Here is a 16,766-nt window from a genome sequence, read left to right as displayed (position 1 = left end):
GGCAGTCCCCTTTCCCCTTATGCCTAAACACAATGCACATAGTCACCCGGAATCATTCATGCACTCCGAGGCAGTCCCCTTTCCCTTATGCCTAAACACAATGCACATAGTCACCCGGAATCATTCATGCACTCCGAGGCAGTCCCCTTTCCCTTATGCCTAAACACAATGCACATAGTCACCCGGAATCATTCATGCACTCCGAGGCAGTCCCCTTTCCCTTATGCCTAAACACAATGCACATAGTCACCCGGAATCATTCATGCACTCCGAGGCAGTCCCCTTTCCCCTATGCCTGACCACAATGCACATAGTCACCCGGAATCATTCATGCACTCCGAGGCAGTCCCCTTATGCCTAAACACAATGCACATAGTCACCCGGAATCATTCATGCACTCCGAGGCAGTCCCCTTTCCCTTATGCCTAAACACAATGCACATAGTCACCCGGAATCATTCATGCACTCCGAGGCAGTCCCCTTTCCCTTATGCCTAAACACAATGCACATAGTCACCCGGAATCATTCATGCACTCCGAGGCAGTCCCCTTTCCCTTATGCCTAAACACAATGCACATAGTCACCCGGAATCATTCATGCACTCCGAGGCAGTTCCCTATGCCTAAACACAATGCACATAGTCACCCGGAATCATTCATGCACTCCGAGGCAGTTCCCTATGCCTAAACACAATGCACATAGTCACCCGGAATCATTCATGCACTCCGAGGCAGTCCCCTTTCCCTTATGCCTAAACACAATGCACATAGTCACCCGGAATCATTCATGCACTCCGAGGCAGTCCCCTTTCCCTTATGCCTAAACACAATGCACATAGAGTCACCCTAACCCATAACAGGATCATTCATTACTACGGATTATTCTAGAAAAGGTTCTTGAGTCATAACGGCCTCCAACAGCACCATTGTATTTTATCTTACCGTGTTGAGAAAGGCCTTTCTCCAGTGTTCTGCTATTTAATACTGAGAGAAACATTTCTATACCTCAAAGAAAGGAAAACCGCTTATATGATCGGCAGATATTTTATTTTCATTGAACCTTTTTATTTATCTAGGCGAGTCAGTTGAGAACAAATTCTTATTTACAAAGGCAGCCTACCAAAAAGGCAAAAAGGCCTGAGGGGACATGGGCTGGGATTAAAAATTAAAAATATACTTTATGGTTTTATTTGGTAAATCAAGTGAGGTTGGTTCCATAAAACAAGTATGAAAGACTAGTTTACTATATACAAATTACACTTCCATCAGAGGTTAATGTTTGTGAATATATAAAGCACAGTACATTTGCATGTCAGTCAATACATTGACAGATCTGTCTTGGGGATTTAACCAGAAGCTAACTAAATGCTATTGTCGATACATAGATTACAATAGTAGAGTTCTAACCATTAGACTACGTGAATGTGCCTTGCCTGGTTACCCGGGAACCAAACACACAGAACAGAAGGGACCAGGGAAAGACAAACACGGATCATTATGTTCCTGAAGTGCTTTTATCTTTACACTGAGCAGCAGTTTTTCCAGGTCACTGGGTAGTTGTGTTGGGAACATCACAGAGGGAGAACCCAGGCAACCGGTTTCTGCTGCCTGTCTCTCTCTCTAGCTCTGAACCAGGCAACCGGTTTCTGCTGCCTGTCTCTCTCTAGCTCTGAACCAGGCAACAGGTTTCTGCTGCCTGTCTCTCTCTCTAGCTCTGAACCAGGCTACAGGTTTCTGCTGCCTGTCTCTCTCTAGCTCTGAACCAGGCAACAGATTTCTGCTGCCTGTCGGCCTGTCTCTCTCTAGCTCTGAACCAGGCAACCGGTTTCTGCTGCCTGTCGGCCTGTCTCTCTCTAGCTCTGAACCAGGCTACAGGTTTCTGCTGCCTGTCTCTCTCTCTAGCTCTGAACCAGGCAACCGGTTTCTGCTGCCTGTCGGCCTGTCTCTCTCTAGCTCTGAACCAGGCTACAGGTTTCTGCTGCCTGTCTCTCTCTAGCTCTGAAACAGGCAACCGGTTTCTGCTGCCTGTCTCTCTCTAGCTCTGAACCAGGCAACAGGTTTCTGCTGCCTGTCTCTCTCTAGCTCTGAACCAGGCAACCGGTTTCTGCTGCCTGTCTCTCTCTAGCTCTGAACCAGGCTACAGGTTTCTGCTGCCTGTCTCTCTCTAGCTCTGAACCAGGCAACAGGTTTCTGCTGCCTGTCTCTCTCTAGCTCTGAACCAGGCAACCGGTTTCTGCTGCCTGTCGGCCTGTCTCTCTCTAGCTCTGAACCAGGCAACAGGTTTCTGCTGCCTGTCTCTCTCTAGCTCTGAACCAGGCAACCGGTTTCTGCTGCCTGTCGGCCTGTCTCTCTCTAGCTCTGAACCAGGCAACCGGTTTCTGCTGCCTGTCGGCCTGTCTCTCTCTAGCTCTGAACCAGGCAACCGGTTTCTGCTGCCTGTCTCTCTCTAGCTCTGAACCAGGCTACAGGTTTCTGCTGCCTGTCTCTCTCTAGCTCTGAACCAGGCAACCGGTTTCTGCTGCCTGTCTCTCTCTAGCTCTGAACCAGGCAACAGGTTTCTGCTGCCTGTCTCTCTCTAGCTCTGAACCAGGCAACCGGTTTCTGCTGCCTGTCGGCCTGTCTCTCTCTAGCTCTGAACCAGGCAACAGGTTTCTGCTGCCTGTCTCTCTCTCTAGCTCTGAACCAGGCAACCGGTTTCTGCTGCCTGTCGGCCTGTCTCTCTCTAGCTCTGAACCAGGCAACAGGTTTCTGCTGCCTGTCTCTCTCTCTAGCTCTGAACCAGGCAACCGGTTTCTGCTGCCTGTCTCTCTCTAGCTCTGAACCAGGCAACAGGTTTCTGCTGCCTGTCTCTCTCTAGCTCTGAACCAGGCTACAGGTTTCTGCTGCCTGTCGGCCTGTCTCTCTCTAGCTCTGAACCAGGCTACAGGTTTCTGCTGCCTGTCTCTCTCTAACTCTCTCTAACAGGTTCTTGCAATGTACAAGGAGATTTTCAACTACCATGCTGCTCCGAAAGCAAATACTGTTACAGTAAACAAATCCGAATCTGACTCATGTCAACAGGTTCCTGCTGTAGGAGATTGGTGAATCTGATCTGTAATCAGATCTTATTTGATTCATGTCTATACCTTTTTGTTGTTGTTGCTATATGGTCTGATCTAAACGCAGTTGTTTTATTCCACTCATGTATGAATATTCCCATATTGCTGCCTGGCAACCAGCCAGTATCAGGAGAAAGGGGAACATCTTGTCCCTTCAGTGGTGCTGCACAGAGAAGAACAGGCTGCGGACAAGTTATGAAACGAAGAAAGGAAGTGTGGGTGGGGGGTGGGGGGGGGGGGGGTATAACTGGACTGTGTGTTTGATTGAATTCACATCTTATACCAATGTATGGAATAATATACAAAGGGGGGTCTTTTCAATCCATATCGCGGAAGTTCAGCGTTACGGCGTGATTGGTATTTTAAAAGGCGATGTTAGTGGAGACTGCATTCACGGTAAAACGCTGAAATATGTCGGCTCGATCAGAAATGACCTTTAAGTTTAGATAGCGTGCGATCTGTAACGCTTCAGCGAATAGAGGTTGAATATGTGAATACGCAAAATGTAAAACAGGTCCAACACCGACTGGCTTGATCAAGTCCATATTTCTGTGCTGAGAGGACAGACAGAGTGGAAGGTGTCTTCCTTTTGGAGTCTTTTCTCTTTGTGTGTTTCAACCTGTTGATTGGTGGTGGTGTGTCTCTACTGGACCGCTCTGTTGGCTAGGGGCGCTGGATCGCTCTGTTGGCTAGGGGCGCTGGACCACTCTGTTGGCTGGGGGCGCTGGACCGCTCTGTTGGCTAGGGGCACTGGACCGCTCTGTTGGCTAGGGGCGCTGGACCGCTCTGTTGGCTGGGGGCGCTGGACCGCTCTGTTGGCTAGGGGCGCTGGACCGCTCTGTTGGCTGGGGGCGCTGGACCGCTCTGTTGGCTAGGGGCGCTGGACCGCTCTGTTGGCTGGGGGCGCTGGACCGGCGCGCTGGACAGGGGGCGCCGGGTGAGGGTGCTGGGCTGGGGTGGGCTGGAGGGGTGGTGGGCTGGAGTGCGCAGGGCGGTGGGCTGGGGGGGGGGGCGCTGGACGGGACGGTGCGTGGTTTGGGGCTCCCCAGAACCACACTGACCCACCATCCTTTAGATATCCCCCCTGCTCCTGGGAACCCTGAGGAGGATATGAAGTGGAGGTTAGTAAATCCCCCCCCCCCCCCCCCCCCCTGCTCCTGGGAACCCCGAGGAGGACACTCAAAAGAGGTGCCGGTACTCAAGTAGTAACAAATGACAGGTGACAATACAAAGTACAAGACAGACAGCACCAGTCTAGTTGAACCACTGTGTGATGTCATCATTAAAGGAGTAGTGTGGAGAATATGATGGTTCAGTCACCTGGTTGTGTTGACATGGTCACCCAGACCAGTACTTGTAGCATCGACCAATCAGAGAGGCTGTAGACTGCAGTAGACTTTATACTCTCTGTAGGGCTTGTTGTGTCTATGGAAAGAGATACAACAGTGACTATCCGGAGAGAGATAAAACAGTGACTACAGAGAGAGATACAACAGTGACTATCCGGAGAGAGATAAAACAGTGACTACAGAGAGAGATACAACAGTGACTATCCGGAGAGAGATAAAACAGTGACTACAGAGAGAGATACAACAGTGACTATCCGGAGAGAGATAAAACAGTGACTACAGAGAGAGATACAACAGTGACTATCTGGAGAGAGATAAAACAGTGACTACAGAGAGAGATACAACAGTGACTATCCGGAGAGAGATAAAACAGTGACTACAGAGAGAGATAAAACAGTGACTATACGGAGAGAGATAAAACACTGACTATATGGAGAGAGATAAAACACTGACTATATGGAGAGAGATAAAACAGTGACTATCCGGAGAGAGATAAAACAGTGACTACAGAGAGAGATAAAACAGTGACTATACGGAGAGAGATAAAACAGTGACTACAGAGAGAGATAAAACAGTGACTATACGGAGAGAGATAAAACAGTGACTACAGAGAGAGATAAAACAGTGACTATCCGGAGAGGGATAAAACACTGACTATATGGAGAGATAAAACAGTGACTATCCGGAGAGGGATAAAACACTGACTATATGGAGAGATAAAACAGTGACTATACGGAGAGAGATAAAACAGTGACTACAGAGAGAGATAAAACAGTGACTATACGGAGAGAGATAAAACACTGACTATATGGAGAGAGATAAAACACTGACTATATGGAGAGAGATAAAACAGTGACTATATGGAGAGAGATAAAACAGTGACTATCACATTTCAGATAAGCACATTCACATGCAGCGTTTCAGAGACATTCCTGGTTGCTCAGTCTATCTGTATCAGTGGGGCCTTCTAGGCCTTCCCTAAGGATTTATACAAATGTATGTTTTTTTTTAAATTTAAATGTTGTTTTAATTTGTATTTAATCTTTAAAATAATCTTAATAATCATCATCTGATTTCATCTTCAGATTTTCTTTAGCTAGCTTGTGTTGTAGTAGTGTCATAATGTTAGCTAGCTTGTGTTGTAGTAGTGTCACAATGTTAGCTAGCTTGTGTTGTAGTAGTGTCACAATGTTAGCTAGCTTGTGTTGTAGTAGTGTCACAATGTTAGCTAGCTTGTGTTGTAGTAGTGTCATAATGTTAGCTAGCTTGTGTTGTAGTAGTGTCACAATGTTAGCTAGCTTGTGTTGTAGTAGTGTCATAATGTTAGCTAGCTTGTGTTGTAGTAGTGTCACAATGTTAGCTAGCTTGTGTTGTAGTAGTGTCACAATGTTAGCTAGCTTGTGTTGTAGTAGTGTCACAATGTTAGCTAGCTTGTGTTGTAGTAGTGTCACAATGTTAGCTAGCTTGTGTTGTAGTAGTGTCACAATGTTAGCTAGCTTGTGTTGTAGTAGTGTCACAATGTTAGCTAGCTTGTGTTGTAGTAGTGTCATAATGTTAGCTAGCTTGTGTTGTAGTAGTGTCACAATGTTAGCTAGCTTGTGTTGTAGTAGTGTCACAATGTTAGCTAGCTTGTGTTGTAGTAGTGTCACAATGTTAGCTAGCTTGTGTTGTAGTAGTGTCACAATGTTAGCTAGCTTGTGTTGTAGTAGTGTCACAATGTTAGCTAGCTTGTGTTGTAGTAGTGTCACAATGTTAGCTAGCTTGTGTTGTAGTAGTGTCACAATGTTAGCTAGCTTGTGTTGTAGTAGTGTCATAATGTTAGCTAGCTTGTGTTGTAGTAGTGTCACAATGTTAGCTAGCTTGTGTTGTAGTAGTGTCATAATGTTAGCTAGCTTGTGTTGTAGTAGTGTCACAATGTTAGCTAGCTTGTGTTGTAGTAGTGTCATAATGTTAGCTAGCTTGTGTTGTAGTAGTGTCACAATGTTAGCTAGCTTGTGTTGTAGTAGTGTCACAATGTTAGCTAGCTTGTGTTGTAGTAGTGTCATAATGTTAGCTAGCTTGTGTTGTAGTAGTGTCACAATGTTAGCTAGCTTGTGTTGTAGTAGTGTCACAATGTTAGCTAGCTTGTGTTGTAGTAGTGTCATAATGTTAGCTAGCTTGTGTTGTAGTAGTGTCATAATGTTAGCTAGCTTGTGTTGTAGTAGTGTCACAATGAAGATGGCTGCAGGAACTGTTATCAGCTTCAAAGTGGTGTTAAGCTACCATAGGTCGTGTAAACAGTGTGCTTTCTGTTTTGTTGGTCACATTATTTTATGCTATGTGTCATTTTGTGCCCATGCCGGTTCGGTCTCTGTGTGTGAGGCAGCCAGGAGCGGTGGCCAGGCCTGTTCGATTCATTCATGATGACATCAAAAAAATCACTGCTCCTACTTCACTACAACTAGAATGGTCCAACTACAGAAGATATGATGCACTAAGTGATGCTATGTTTTCCGTTATTATCTTGATATTTGAGTTTGATACAACGCATTTGAAGATGCTTGGTCCCTCTGAAGGTGTAGATCCAATAGTCATGGTTCACCACTGATCTGTATGTGAGTGACCTTCACTAAACCAGCCCTGTTCTCAGCCGATTGAGACTGCGTGTTGGACTGAAAACTGTGGTTTTTACTTGAGCTGCCTTCTTGGCCAGGTCTTCCTTGAAAATTAGTTATTTGGACCACAATGGGACAACCTGGTTAAACTAAAGGTTGAATCCAACTCTGAAATGTTACGTTTTTGGAGTTTGTCCTCTGTTTATAAATAGCAGAGGAAGGGGAGGACCATCCTCCTCAGTGAATTTAAATAAAAAATATTAAAAATAGTGAAACAATAAAAACAAGTTATAATTTTTAGATAAAACTATACTGAATATATTAACATGTCACCAAATAATTGATTTAAACAACAAAGGTCTACAGTCGCCCCAACAGCACCCTCTGGTGTAGCACCATGGTGTAGCTGGAGGACAGCTAGCTTCCATCCTCCTTTAGGTACATTGACTTCAAACCTAGAACGCTTATGTTTATTTTTTGTTGTTATTTAAATAGGCAAGTCAGTTAAGAACAAATTCTTATTTACAATGATGGCCTACCCCCAGCCAAACCCAGACGACACTGGGCCAATTGTGCACCACCCTATGGCACTCCCAATCACAGCCAGATGTGACACAGCCAGGATTTTAACCAGGGACTGTAGTGACGCCTCTTGTACTGAGATGCAGTGCCCTAGACCGCTGCACCACTCGGGAGTTCTCACCCCCTTCCATACACAGTAAATGTGAGAACTTCAGGAGGACGTCTTCCAACCTATCAGAGCTCTTGTATCATGAACTGACTGACATATTGTCCATCCAATGAAAGGATCAGAGAATGAATCTAGTACTGAAAGAATAAGCTACAGCTAACTAGCACTGCGGTGCATAAAATGTGATGAGTTGTTGACTCAAAGAGAGAGAAAGACAATAGTTGAACAGTTTTGAACAAATTAATTTCTTAAAAAATGTAAGAGAAGCAAGAGAGAGAGAGCTATAATTTAGTTGTATTTCTTTTCACTTTCACTTACCTAGCTAGCGAATGCAGCTAGCTAGTTTAGCCTACTCAAACACCAGGCTCAAACAGAGGGATGCTATGTTAGCTAGCTGGCTATAACAGAGGGATGCTTTGTTAGCTAGCTGGCTATAACAGAGAGATGCTATGTTAGCTAGCTGGCTATAACAGAGGGATGCTATGTTAGCTAGCTGGCTATAACAGAGGGATGCTATGTTAGCTAGCTGGCTATGGCTATCCAACACTGAAACTCTTCTTAGTCAAGGGAAGCTTTTGGTTTTATTAGTTTAATGCCACCAGGGACTGCCGGTGTAACTGCTAAACTGCTTGCTGTACACTGTATAGTGTGGGGTTAGGATGTACTATAGGCCGAGGCTGGATGGGGTTAGGATTTACTGTAGGCCTAGGCTGGTTGTGGTTAGGATTTACTGTAGGTCGAGGCTGGTTGGGGTTAGGATTTACTGTAGGCCGAGGCTGGATGGATGGGGTTAGGATTTACTGTAGGCCGAGGCTGGTTGGGGTTAGGATTTACTGTAGGCCGAGGCTGGTTGGGGTTAGGATTCACTGTAGGCCGAGGCTGGGTGGGGTTAGGATTTACTGTAGGCCGAGGCTGGTTGGGGTTAGGATTTACTGTAGGCCGAGGCTGGATGGCCATACTTACGGTGATTTTGAATGTTGTGTACGTAATCAAATGATCAATGACAGATGAAGACCAATGTCTTCTTTGGTTTTTACTTGAGCTGCCTTCTTGGCCAGGTCTTCCTTGAAAATGAGTTATTTGGACCACAATGGGACAACCTGGTTAAACTAAAGGTTGAATCCAACTCTGAAATGTTACGTTTTTTGGAGTTTGTCCTCTGTTTATAAATAGCAGAGGAAACTAGACTACAGTCAATATAAACGAGTCATGTAATTCTTTAGACCAGGAGTTGATAGTGAGGTCAAAGTTCAGTCAACCAAATGTTCATCAAACATAAACCAGAGTGTATAAAAGACTTAAGTATTTGTCACGATGGTTCAAAAGGTAAAGTGCAGAGTTTGACAGTAATTCTCCATTAAGTTAACACGTGTCCTCAGGTCACTCTTCATATCCTCTATCAAACAAACAAACACCAACACCCAGACTAAACCAGTTGTCTGTCCAAGTTCAATAATGAACGAGACAAAGTCAATGTTTAAAAATAGGGTTTATCTTTACTTCTATAGAACTGGTTACGAGCCAGGAGGCAGGCGGGGGAGTTAACACTGGTCATGGTGCTTCTGGTCGGCCTGTCGACGGTTCAATTCCCTGGAGAAAAAAAAAGAGACAAGAGAGAAAGAACGAACGAGTGGATCAGCCTGGTTAGACGTGAACAAACAGAGTCATGGATTTTTTTTATTTTTTATCCTGAACTTTGGAACAATTTGTTTAACCTATAGTCCAGAAACCTCTGCTGCTATTTTCAGCTATTTAATTTGACAGTACATTTCGGCCATTTATCAGAAGCTATTATCCAATCAGAACTTTGAACTGAAGTAGAGAAAATAACAAATGACGTTGAAGATACTGTAACTTCTATTACTGGTAATCCCAATTAGCAAAAAAACTGGTTGAATCAATTAAATAAATTGAATAATTAAAAAATATATTAAAATAAAAAAAAAATATATTGATAAATGTAATTTATTTAATTTATTTATTACATCACCGTGGTAACCAAATGTCACGCTATTTGTTACTGACTATTACCAATGTGCTGCCGTGAGAATGATAGTTGAGAGATCTCCACTTAAAAAACAAAATAGATTCACTGTTACTATCGGTTTAACAAGCAAATGAAATGTTACCATTACTTTGTCACTCACATCAGCAATGATGCTATTTAGGCCTATATAGCACTTGCAAAATCATCAACAGCTTTTTACATATTTACAGTTAAGAACAGATTCTTATTTTTCAATGACGGCCTATCTCAGCCAAACCTGGACAACGTTGGGCCAATTGTGCGCCGCCCTACGGGACTCCCGATCACGGCCGGATGTGAGGCAGCTTCGATTTAAACCAGGGACTGCAGTGACTCATCTTGCATTAGTTCCTAGTAACTAGTATTGTATAGTGTCGTTCCTAGTTCTTAGTAACTAGACTTGTATAGCGTCGTTCCTAGTAACTAGTCTTGTATAGTGTCGTTCCTAGTTCCTAGTAACTAGTCTTGTATAGCGTCGTTCCTAGTAACTAGTCTTGTATAGTGTCGTTCCTAGTAACTAGTCTTGTATAGTGTCGTTCCTAGTAACTAGTCTTGTATAGCGTTGTTCCTAGTAACTAGTCTTGTATAGTGTCGTTCCTAGTAACTAGTCTTGTATAGTGTCGTTCCTAGTTCCTAGTAACTAGTCTTGTATAGTGTCTGTCCCAGTTCCTAGTAACTAGTCTTGTATAGTGTCGTTCCTAGTAACTAGTCTTGTATAGTGTCGGTCCTACTTCCTAGTAACAATAATCTCCTTAGTCACTGAGGTGAATTTATTTTTGTTGTAGTATTGAGGAAATCAACTGTAAATCTGTCTAGTAAACAACAGATGTTTGTAGTATTGAGGAAATCAACTGTAAATCTGTCTAGTATACAACAGATGTTTGTAGTATTGAGGAAATCAACTGTAAAGCTGTCTAGTATACAACAGATGTTTGTAGTATTGAGGAAATCAACTGTAAATCTGTCTAGTAAACAACAGATGTTTGTAGTATTGAGGAAATCAACTGTAAATCTGTCTAGTAAACAACAGATGTTTGTAGTATTGAGGAAATCAACTGTAAATCTGTCTAGTATACAACAGATGTTTGTAGTATTGAGGAAATCAACTGTAAATCTGTCTAGTATACAACAGATGTTTGTAGTATTGAGGAAATCAACTGTAAATCTGTCTAGTATACAACAGATTTGTCCGTAATATTAACCTCTTCACAGATACAGTAATAAAATCGTCTGTCGTCTTGACCTTCAATGTCTGGTTTGATAATGAAACAGAGCTTAAACTATCAATGGAAACTCAAACACGCAACCAAACCGGGTTTAATCTCCCAGACAAAGGCTCGATATGTCAACCTGGGGGGCCGTGGCGTGTTCCTTTGACTCCAAGTCTGAAATCAGCCAGCCGCCCTCCGGCTAAAAAAAGCAGAACGTTGTTGACTCTAGATAACAGTTGTTCTGTGTATCATAGGACCTTTCAGAAATATTTGTTTTTCTGTTGGATGCTCAGAAAAAAAACAGGCACTACCTGGAAAAAGGTTGTTGTCTTGTTGCTCAACAGTGTCTGGACTGCACAACTTGTGGCGAGTTGCTTCATAAATATGAAATAATCTGATATTTATGGACATCTATGTTGTCATGATGAGATGTTGAGAGGCTGACACACAGGGCAAATGGTTCGGACGATACCGACGTTTTCGTGAGAAGACCGATTTTTCAGGATGTCTCGTGAACTGACAAACACAGCAGTTGGCTTCGCTTAAACAGATGGATTTAGATGGAGATTTAGATGGGGATTTAGATGGGGATTTAGATGGAGATTTAGATGGAGATTTAGATGGGGATTTAGATGGGGAATTAGATGGAGATTTAGATGGGGAATTAGATATGGATTTAGATGGGGATGTAGATGGGGAATTAGATATGGATTTAGATGGGGATTTAGATTGGGATTTAGATGGAGATTTAGATGGGGAATTAGATGGAGATTTAGATGGGGAATTAGATGGAGATTTAGATGGGGAATTAGATGGGGAATTAGATGGAGATTTAGATGGGGAATTAGATGGGGATTTAGATAGGGAATTAGATGGGTTTTAGATGGGGAATTAGATGGGGATTTAGATGGAGAATTAGATGGAGATTTAGATGGGGAATTAGATGGGGATTTACATGGGGATTTAGATGGGGATTTTGATGGGGATTTAGATGGGGAATTGGATGGGGATTTAGATGGGGAATTAGATGGGGAATTAGATGGGGATTTAGATGGGGAATTAAATGGGGATTTAGATGGGGAATTAGATGAGGATTTAGTATTCTTGTGCTAATTAGATTTCTGCCAGGGGGTTATAATGAGGTCAAGGGAACAATATGCTGTACATTCTACGTGATTAGCGTCAGGAAAGAGGTTCTTCCTTTATTATCCATGCATATTACCTCAATTACCTCGACTAACAGTTGCCCACCGTACATTGACTCTGTACCGGTACCCCCTGTATATAGCCTCCACATTGACTCTGTACCGGTACCCCCTGTATATAGCCTCCACATTGACTCTGTACCTGTACCCCCTGTATATAACCTCCACATTGACTCTGTACCGGTACCCCTGTATATAGCTTCCACATTGACTCTGTACCGGTACCCCCTGTATATAGCCTCCACATTGACTCTGTGCCGGTACCCCCTGTATATAGCCTCCACATTGACTCTGTACCTGTACCCCCTGTATATAACCTCCACATTGACTCTGTACCTGTACCCCCTGTATATAACCTCCACATTGACTCTGTACCTGTACCCCCTGTATATAGCCTCCACATTGACTCTGTACCGGTACCACCTGTATATAGCCTCCACATTGACTCTGTACCGGTACCCCCTGTATATAGCCTCCACATTGACTCTGTACCGGTACCCCCTGTATATAGCCTCCACATTGACTCTGTACCGGTACCCCCTGTATATAGCCTCCACATTGACTCTGTACCGGTACCCCCTGTATATAGCCCCCACATTGACTCTGTACCTGTACCCCCCTAAATATAGCCTCCACATTGACTCTGTACCGGTACCTCCTGTATATAGCCTCCACATTGACTCTGTACCGGTATCCCCTGTATATAACCTCCACATTGACTCTGTATAGGTACCCCCAAATATAGCCTCCACATTGACTCTGTACCAGTACCCCCTGTATATAGCCTCCACACTGACTCTGTACAGGTACCCCCCTGTATATAGCCTCCACATTGACTCTGTACCGGTACCCCCTGTATATAGCCCCCACATTGACTCTGTACCTGTACCCCCAAGGATATAGCCTCCACATTGACTCTGTACCGGTACCCCCTGTATATAGCCCCCACATTGACTCTGTACTTGTACCCCCCTGTATATAGCCTCCACATTGACTCTGTACCGGTACCCCCTGTATATAGCCTCCACATTGACTCTGTACCGGTACCCCCTGTATATAGCCCCCACATTGACTCTGTACCTGTACCCCCCTGTATATAGCCTCCACATTGACTCTGTACCGGTACCCCCTGTATATAGCCTCCACATTGACTCTGTACCGGTATCCCCTGTATATAGCCCCCACATTGACTCTGTACCTGTACCCCCAAGGATATAGCCTCCACATTGACTCTGTACCGGTACCCCCTGTATATAGCCCCCACATTGACTCTGTACTTGTACCCCCCTGTATATAGCCTCCACATTGACTCTGTACCGGTACCCCCTGTATATAGCCTCCACATTGACTCTGTACCGGTACCCCCTGTATATAGCCCCCACATTGACTCTGTACCTGTACCCCCCTGTATATAGCCTCCACATTGACTCTGTACCGGTACCCCCTGTATATAGCCTCCACATTGACTCTGTACCGGTACCCCCTGTATATAGCCCCCACATTGACTCTGTACTTGTACCCCCCTGTATATAGCCTCCACATTGACTCTGTACCGGTACCCCCTGTATATAGCCCCCACATTGACTCTGTACTTGTACCCCCCTGTATATAGCCTCCACATTGACTCTGTACCAGTACTCCCTGTATATAGCCTCCACATTGACTCTGTACCGGTACCCCCAGTATATAGCCTCCACATTGACTCTGTACCGGTACCCCCTGTATATAGCCTCCACATTGACTCTGTACCGGTACCCCCTGTATATAGCCTCCACATTGACTCTGTACCGTAATACCCTGTATATAGCCTCCACATTGACTCTGTACCGTAACACCCTGTATATAGCCTCCACATTGACTCTGTACCGGTACCCCCTGTATACAGCCTCCACATTGACTCTGTACCGGTACCCCCTGTATATAGCCTCCACATTGACTCTGTACTTGTACCCCCCTGTATATAGCCTCCACATTGACTCTGTACCAGTACCCCCTGTATATAGCCTCCACATTGACTCTATCTCAGACTTAAAGTGGATTTTCCATCAAATCGCTATTAGTTACATGTCTGCCTGTAGTGAACTTCGACGTGAACACGCTTCTATCACACCCACAGCGTCATTGCGTCAAATGTTACGCAGCATCATCTGGAGACGTGTCTGCAACGAGAGTTTCAACGTTCACCTTCTGCTACCATTTCTGCCAAGCCGTCTACAGCGTACAGTTCCACTCACACGATGTCTCTGCAACGCAATGCTGCGCATTGGGAAGCGAATGGGGTGTCCATTTGTCATGCAGACAGCTTGGTCCCCCCCCCCCCCCCCCCCCCCCCCCCTTTCCATAGAGTCTCTCTAAGGCTGTGTAAACCACACAGCACCCACGCAGAGACAGAGTGAAAGCGTCACCGTTACACTTGTATTAGGCTATGTAGGGGATAGGTCACGCATTGGCAGACAGCCCTCCCTTTTCCGACTGTACCTACACTGCTGTGGGAAGGAGTCTGTTTCATGCCTGCTACACAGTCTCAATTCCTGCACCCCCAGCTGCCTAGCAGTACCAATAATGTTTTTTCGCAAGTGAATTCTAAACTCTCCTTGTTATGTCTGCCAGGTGTTAGATTCTCACACACACACACACAGTGTTTACATCATGTGTTTAATTATTTTATTTTTTAAAATGTATTGAGGAACCGGCTGCTCCACTGTCTCAATCTACCAGGTACCAAGAAGGTCATTGACTGTGGATGTTCCCTTCTGTCACTGTCAGCTGTGACATTATCCCACATGATAGTGATTAATACTTGTAGTAGTCCCAAGTTCAGGGAGCTACCGTGTCACTAGGTAATTGGAAAGGTAATTTCTTTTCATGCTGAGCGACACCCAGTCACCCACTTTCTGTCACCTACTTATGCCTGCTGTAGAGATGAGGACTTCTGAAACTAGGTCCAGAGTGATACTGCCGAAAGACCCCCCCCCCCTCCCCGCTCTCCCCCTCCTCGGGGGAAGCTGGAGAACAACAACTTGCACAAGGGCCCTGTTGCCACACAACGCATTCTACCAACGTTACACACACACACACACACACACACACACACACACACACATACACACACATATACACACATCCACATCCACACACACACACACACACACACACACACACACATACACATACACACACACACACACACATACACACATACACACACACACACACACCCACACACACACACACACACACACACACACACACACACACACACACACACACACACACACACACACACACACACACACACATACACACACACACACACACACACACACACACACACACACACACACACACACACACATACACACACACCCACACACACATACACACACACACACACACACACATACACACACACACACACACACACACACACACACACACACACACACACACATACACACACACCCACATACACACACACACACACATACACACACACACACACACATACACACACACACACACACACACACACACACACACACACACACACAGTTACACAGCCCCTTAAACTCTGTACCCTCCCTTTCTTCCATGTGTTGTTTTCTTTCTGACCTGGTCCTGACCTGGTTCTGACCCAGTTCTGACCAGGTTTAATGCCTTTAAACTTTTAATCCCAGCTGGGCTGTTTCTGCTTTTCAGAGCATCTGACTTATTTCAGACTCTCTCTTACCCACCATTGTGAATTCTCTCTCTCTCTTACCCACCATAGTGACCTCTCTCTCTCTCTCTTACCCACCTTAGTGACCTCTCTCTCTCTCTTACCCACCATAGTGACCTCTCTCTCTCTCTCTTACCCACCATAGTGACCTCTCTCTCTCTTACCCATCATAGTGATCTCTCTCTCTCTCTCTCTCTCTCTCTTACCCACCTAGTGACCTCTCTCTCTCTCTCTTACCCACCATAGTGACTCTCTCTCTCTCTTACCCACCATAGTGACCTCTCTCTCTCTCTCTCTCTCTCTCTTACCCACCATAGTGACCTCTCTCTCTCTCTCTTACCCACCATAGTGACCTCTCTCTCTCTCTTACCCACCATAGTGACCTCTCTCTCTCTTACCCACCATAGTGACTTCTCTCTCTCTTACCCACCATTGTGATCTCTCTCTCTCTCTTACCCACCATAGTGACCCCTCTCTCTCTCTTACCCACCATAGTGACCTCTCTCTCTCTCTCTTACCCACCATAGTGACCTCTCTCTCTCTCTTACCCACCATAGTGACCTCTCTCTCTCTCTTACCCAGCATAGTGACCTCTCTCTCTCTCTCTCTTACCCACCATAGTGACCTCTCTCTCTCTCTTTCTCTCTCTCTCTCTCTTACCCACCATAGTGACCTCTCTCTCTCTCTCTCTCTCTCTCTCTCTCTCTCTCTCTTACCCACCATAGTGATCTCTCTCTCTCTCTCTTACCCACCATAGTGACCTCTCTCTCTCTCTTACCCACCATAGTGACCTCTCTCTCTCTCTCTCTCTCTCTCTTACCCACCATAGTGACCTCTCTCTCTCTCTCTTACCCACCATAGTGACCTCTCTCTCT

General features: G+C 45.0%; 1 protein-coding gene across 3 annotated transcripts in view; it reads right to left on the bottom strand.

Annotated features, from left to right (window-relative positions):
- Positions 1 to 3,307: 3,307 nt before the first annotated feature.
- Positions 3,308 to 16,766, bottom strand: part of LOC118939591 (vegetative cell wall protein gp1-like) — a 17,354-nt gene continuing 3,895 nt past the window's right edge. For all 3 annotated transcript variants that reach the window (XM_036947783.1, XM_036947784.1, XM_036947782.1), the window contains 3 exons: positions 9,232 to 9,321; positions 4,418 to 4,522; positions 3,308 to 4,196 (listed from right to left, as the gene is read on the bottom strand). In XM_036947783.1, coding sequence (XP_036803678.1) covers positions 3,865 to 4,196; positions 4,418 to 4,522; positions 9,232 to 9,286 — 492 coding nt within the window. In that variant the 5' untranslated portion in view covers positions 9,287 to 9,321 and the 3' untranslated portion in view covers positions 3,308 to 3,864. The remainder of the gene's footprint in view (positions 4,197 to 4,417; positions 4,523 to 9,231; positions 9,322 to 16,766) is intronic.

This window comes from Oncorhynchus mykiss, chromosome 16 (genome assembly GCF_013265735.2).
Source record: "Oncorhynchus mykiss isolate Arlee chromosome 16, USDA_OmykA_1.1, whole genome shotgun sequence".
NCBI classification, from domain to species: Eukaryota; Metazoa; Chordata; class Actinopteri; order Salmoniformes; family Salmonidae; genus Oncorhynchus; species Oncorhynchus mykiss.
The sequence above is the reverse complement of the archived record's forward strand: the minus strand, read 5'-3'. Positions and strand labels throughout refer to the sequence as shown.